This window comes from Silene latifolia, chromosome 11 (assembly GCF_048544455.1).
Source record: "Silene latifolia isolate original U9 population chromosome 11, ASM4854445v1, whole genome shotgun sequence".
Taxonomy (NCBI): Eukaryota; Viridiplantae; Streptophyta; class Magnoliopsida; order Caryophyllales; family Caryophyllaceae; genus Silene; species Silene latifolia.
Genome location: NC_133536.1, coordinates 5,538,812 through 5,544,834, shown reverse-complemented (window position 1 = coordinate 5,544,834; position 6,023 = coordinate 5,538,812). Strand labels below are relative to the sequence as shown.

At 36.5% G+C, this 6,023-nt stretch overlaps 1 protein-coding gene across 1 annotated transcript; it reads left to right on the top strand.

Annotated features, from left to right (window-relative positions):
* Window positions 1-517: 517 nt before the first annotated feature.
* Window positions 518-5,604, top strand: LOC141610776 (protein disulfide isomerase-like 2-3). The gene is made up of 9 exons (XM_074429035.1): window positions 518-741; window positions 1,686-1,844; window positions 2,364-2,477; window positions 3,175-3,335; window positions 3,461-3,560; window positions 4,193-4,369; window positions 4,507-4,652; window positions 4,946-5,092; window positions 5,210-5,604. The coding sequence occupies exons 1-9, from the start codon at window positions 613-615 to the stop codon at window positions 5,397-5,399; spliced, it is 1,323 nt and encodes a 440-aa protein (XP_074285136.1). The 5' UTR covers window positions 518-612; the 3' UTR covers window positions 5,400-5,604.
* Window positions 5,605-6,023: the final 419 nt, after the last annotated feature.

Sequence of the window (6,023 nt, the reverse complement as noted above, 5' to 3'; positions counted from 1 at the left end):
AATTGACCCAATTCAATAGAGTAGGTCTCCTGAGAGACGGTCTCTTAATAAGCTTTATTTAGAGACCATTGTACAATTTTAAGAAAAAATGGTACTAAAAATAATCAAATAGGTATTAATGATAAAATGGGTACATTTATTATGTAAATAGGTACGAAATTACTATGTTACGATCAACAACAAAAGGGGTACGAAATACAAATAAAAGGGCACGAAAGAGAGACTGTCTCTCCCAAGTTTTAGTGAACGCAAAATAACTCCCGACTCGAACCGATCCGACCTAAATACTTACAAACTCGAAATAATCCAACCTAAACTATCAATCAACTCGTACTCAACATAAGTCACATAACTAACCCGCTTATCCGGTCTACTTATGAATGGGACTTGACAAAATTGGGCTTAATTTCACCAATAATAACAAAGTTTTGTATAGAAACATGTAATCAATCCAACGTGGAAAAATATGATTGGTAGATCACACGTATAACTTGTATCCACTTAAACCAAACCAAAGGGTATTTCTATTTCTATTTCTTCTCTCGAGTCTTCGTTTCCAGATCACACAGACCCTCTTCATTCTCTAACACTCTCACTACATTCACCATAGAAATGCAGAGATCAAAGATTTGTATTTTCATTGCATTATTGACAATTTGTGGATTATGGGCACACTGTAATGCTTTATATGGAGCTTCATCTCCTGTTCTTCAGCTCACTCCTACTAATTTCAAATCAAAGGTCTTTTCTTTGTCCAATTTTGTTGATTTTGATGTTGTATTACGTAGAATTATTGTGAAAAGGAATGATCTTTTGTTGATTTATGTGTTTATTTTGTGTTGATTTGTAATGGGTAGTTCTTGTTTGATCAAATTTGATGGTATTTTGTGATTAATTTGATCATTGTGTTCAATTTTGTTGGTTTTTTCATTGCATTAGACATAATTGAAATGAAAAGGAATAACCTTGTGGATTTGTGCATTGATTTTGTGGTGATTTCTACTGGGTAGCTATTGTTTTGCACAAATTCTTGTTTAAGATGAACATATCCGTCTTAAACAATAAAACGGATTAAATATATGGATGAGACAAAAAGAAAAATACCTAGGGAATGACAAAGTTTTGTTCCCTCTACCTGTACCTATATGGTGTAGTATTTGACCCGTTTTGCACTTAAGACGGATATGGCAGATTTAAGGAGACCAACTGGTTGTTTTGTGGAAAGTGATGATGTTTTGTGATTAATTAGCTCATTTTATATCAGTGTTTTTCTGGGTTTGTTATTGGTTTAAGAAGGGTATTGATTGATGGGATTTTATCAGTTTTCTTGATTTAGTTGTTACAGTACACATAAACGAAGCGAAAAGGAATGATCTTTTTGTAGAATTATGCATTGCTTATAAGATGATTTATAATGAGTAGCTCTTTTGTCAAATGTGATGGTATTTTGTGATCAATTAGCTCAGTTTACCTTATTGGTTTGTGGGTTGTTACTATTTTAAGAGGTGTGTTGTTTGGTGGGTATTTACCAAGTTTTGATTTTGGTTCTCTTTGAATATTTTGTTGGTTAATTTATTGCATTTTTCTATTTCGGATTGGATTGGTATGATCTATGATGAGATTTCGATATGTGAAATTTGAACGAGGAAGATTTATGATGTGGTGAGGGTTGATTTGAATTGTAGGTGTTGAATGCAAATGGGGTTGTTTTGGTTGAGTTTTTTGCACCATGGTGTGGTCACTGTCAAGCTCTAACACCCATATGGGAGAAGGCAGCCACCGTCTTGAAAGGCGTGGCAACTGTCGCAGCACTTGATGCTGATGCCCATAAATCTCTCGCTCAGGTTTGTTTTTAGCTCTTTGCATTTTATAATTACGTTCCTGACCTGGTTTTGTACATCATTTGTTTCTGTATTCTGCTCCTACATAGTGAAGGAAATTCATAAACATTGGTGGTTCATTAGTAAATAGTAATTATACTTATATATAGCGTCGTGTGAGGTTTTGAAATCCAAGATAATTTAGCTAGGCATTCTTTATCATCTCTAGGATTTTTCGCTTACACGATACAAATGCACGAAAAGAGCCTTCTTACACGCAAGAATCGAGAGGAGAAGTGTCCTTCATGGGTTACTGATCCTAGTATATGGACACTAGGCATAAAAGACTATTGAGACCGGAAAATCAGACGTTTCCCCACACAATGTGTACAAAATCTTCATAACATAATTTTTTGATTTGCCAGCAATTCGCTTGTGAAGAGTAGAGAAGTATGGATATGGACCATATGGTATCACTTTTATTGTTTAACTAAGTTTTTGAAGTGCCATATTGTTCTTATGCTATCTTGTTTTGCATTGAAGGAATATGGCATTCGTGGTTTCCCAACGATAAAGGTCTTTGTGCCTGGAAAGGCTCCTGTAGATTACATGGGAGCAAGAGAAGCAAAACCCATTGCAGAATTCGCTCTTCAGCAGGTTAGTTGTTTTTCCCACACATGCTTCCTTTGTATATCATGTTAGTGTATATCAAAAGCTAGGATCAATTTCATGCAACAATTAGTATACATTGAATCATGCAAAATTGAGTATAGTAATGAAGTAATGATGTGTATGACACAAAACTATATTGGTCGAGTTTCATACATGCATCATTGCGTGAGATGAATGAACAATTAATTTTGTTAACAAGCCAGTTTGAATGAATGGTAGAATAAGACTTTTACTAAAGTCCGTTGCTTTGTAACATACCTCAAGTAACTTTCATTGACGGTACGAGTAAACACCACATGCACTGATCACTTGATCAGAATTGTGTTCAATGTAGATGTGTTTCTTTTTCAGAGCTGACTTCTTTTTTGAAGATTTAACGATGCCTTTATATACTGCTGTGTATGGTAGTAGCTGTAAGCCTGTAAGGAATCAAGGAATTTTAATGAACTTGAAAGTCTATTAAAAGTTAAAACGGTCATGAAGTAAGGCCTTTTGTGGGGGATGGTGGTGTCATGTAGCAGTTGTTTCTCTTTAATCATTGCCAGAGTTGTCTGATTGCATTCCATATTTCCATAGTAAGGCAACCTAAGTGGCTACAGTGAGCATCAACGCTATGTACCCTGTCTAAAGTGTCCGGCATGTTTGGAAACTAGGAAATGCTAAATGCAAGAGTTGTCTGCAGGTGAAAGCACTTTTGAAGGATCGATTGAACGGAAAGACTGGAGGAGGATCAAGTGAGAAGAAGTCTGAACCCAGTGCATCAGTTGAGCTGAACTCTCGTAACTTCGATGAACAAGTGCTCAAAAGCAAAGATCTCTGGATCGTCGAATTCTTCGCACCTTGGTATGTTTCTGTCGTGACTTTTACTATGCAATTGGTAGTTTGTGTACCTTGAATAGTTCTAGATTTCATCGTTTGACTTTTGATCAAACAAGTGTAGATTGACTGCATTCACTTTTATATTTTAGGTGTGGACACTGTAAAAAACTTGCCCCAGAGTGGAAGAAAGCTGCAAATAACTTGAAGGGGAAAGTAAAGCTAGGTCATGTCAACGCTGATGAAGAAAAGGTACATCCGTCATCTATTATGACGTCTTATACAGTATGTAGATATTTTATAATTTCATTTATTATGTTCGTCGTTCTCTTGTTTCTTAATCTTCAAGCATGCAGATTTTAGAGTCGTCTAAGTCATCTTTCTGACCTGAGTCAAGGTGGAGAAACCTTCGTCGTGGAGAAAAAGAGGGGTTCTGGTGGTCATAAAACCCTCTGGTCTCACTTAGCCCTAATGTATTATCGAAATACCAACTAATGGGCATTGTTTTATGTGATTCTGCAGTACTTGTCAGCATTATTATTTTTTTTCCTTGCGGAATTTGTTAAGTAGTCACATTATTACAGCTGTTTAATGTTAATGTTAAGTTCATTTCCAACTCCAGTAGAGTCGAAAACTCATTATTCGTTGGAGAATGCAAGTTAATTTATTTTTGTCTAAAGGGAGGCAGAAAGGAAGTTTTGATGCTAGCGTAAGATAGTTGACATGTGCTTAAGAACACACAATATTAAGGAACACTAGTAGGATCCACAACAGAGTGGCTCGGACATTTTGGCTTTGATATACTAGCATGTAATGTTACTTATTTCGGCCAAGTCACCCGATATATTGCTATATATAGAGTACTAATGTTGGTCATTATCCAGTCTTTCATGAGCAGGTTCAATGTGCAAGGATTCCCGACCATCTTAGTATTTGGTGCTGACAAAGATACTCCAACCCCATACGAAGGTGCCAGAACGGCTTCTGCAATCGAGTCATTTGCTCTGGAACAGTTGGAAACAAACACAGCTCCTCCTGAGGTTACTGAAGTGACTAGTCCGGTAAGATATAGAGTACCTATCTTAAGACAATATCATTTTCCCTTTTTTTTGTTATCCAAAATGCAAGTCGTCTATAAATCAGTTTCCGCTGAACTAGGCTATTAAAATAATTGTATTTTTATTTTTCCTTTGAGTAGGATGTGATGGAAGAGAAGTGTGGCTCCGCTGCCATCTGCTTTGTTTCATTCTTGCCAGACATCTTGGACACAAAGGCAGAGGGAAGGAACAAATACTTGGAAATGTTGTTGTCAGTCGCAAACAAATTCAAAAGAAGTCCTTACAGGTTAGTACGTGTCTATTGTAACTATTCCGTCTGGCCTTCAGTTCTAATTGCACCAAATGACAGCTATTAAAGGATTACCCTTCGTAATCCCCAAACTAGAAAAAATAGGCAGTTTTTAGCTCCATTGACAAACGAAAATACCTTTGGTTATAGATCTTGTAAATAAGTTTCTATATTTCCTAAGTTTCTGAAATAATTTTTGCTATTTGTGGCATTTTAGAGCTTAGATCTTCAGGGTTTTATAATATTACGCCCATCTATGAAATATTGAAATGATTACGTTTTTGTTGCAGCTTTATCTGGGCCGCTGCTGGTAAGCAGCCGGATCTCGAGAGGCAGGTAGGCGTTGGCGGTTATGGTTATCCAGCTATGGTGGCTCTGAACTCGAAGAAAGGCGCATATGCTCCTCTTAAGAGTGCATTCGAACTAGAACACATTGTGTAAGTTTTCCATGCTTCATACTCATTACTCAGTTCTTTGGGTCTTTATGGAGATGAACCGGTTATTTGAGAGGAACATGAAAGGGAAAATGTCTAAACTCGCAAAAAAATATGCAGGGCATTTGTAAAGGAAGCGGGATTGGGCGGAAAAGGTAATCTTCCAATGAGTGCCTCTCCAAAGATTGAAAATATTGAACCTTGGGACGGTAAAGATGGAGAAGTGATAGAAGAGGAAGAGTTCTCTCTCGATGAACTCATGAAAGACGATACTGAAGCCGAGGATAACAGCAGCAAAGATGAATTGTAATTTATCACGATTCGTATTTAGAGAATAGAGCCAAGTACCTGAGGTTGAGAGAGTTCCTTACATTAGCAGTAGCGACAGTTGTTGGTTGACTTATTGTCGCAATGGATTTGCCAAAATGATCCTTTTTTGAATCTCAATTGTATCTCCAACTCGGTATTATCAGCTTTGCAGTTACGAAAACATATTAAGAAACCGGTTTTTGAGTTTTTCTTTATAATCTAACTTGAGCAAATGCCAAAAATGCATCTGAAATAAAATTCAAGAACCAAGTTGCATTTTGATAATTTGCATCAATGGATGAGCAACCAAAGAGAACACGAAACAAAATAAGAGGTGAAATTTAGGCAAGCAGTATACTGATATATATCAAGTCCAGGCGATTTACGTCCATCATCGACGATTTTACCTCTTTACATCACTCGCTTATCTCGTGTGCAATTGGATGTAAGCAAGCTTACCGTTTAGATAAAATATCGAACTGAACACGATCATTGAAGATAAATATTGCACCAAAAACTGCTTGTGCAATTCATTGTTTCTTAATGATTTGTTCTTAATGATGTAAACCGGTAAACAGAACAAACAGACTTGCGAATCATTTTGGTTCATTTCTTCATATTTCGG

Excerpts from the sequence above, each read along its gene's own strand:
- LOC141610776 (XM_074429035.1), top strand. The coding sequence starts at position 613 with ATGCAGAGATCAAAGATTTGTATTTTCATTGCATTATTGACAATTTGT. Across the intron at positions 742-1,685 it reads CTACTAATTTCAAATCAAAG|GTGTTGAATGCAAATGGGGT; the intron begins GTCTTTTCTTTG and ends TTTGAATTGTAG. Across the intron at positions 3,336-3,460 it reads GTCGAATTCTTCGCACCTTG|GTGTGGACACTGTAAAAAAC; the intron begins GTATGTTTCTGT and ends TTTATATTTTAG.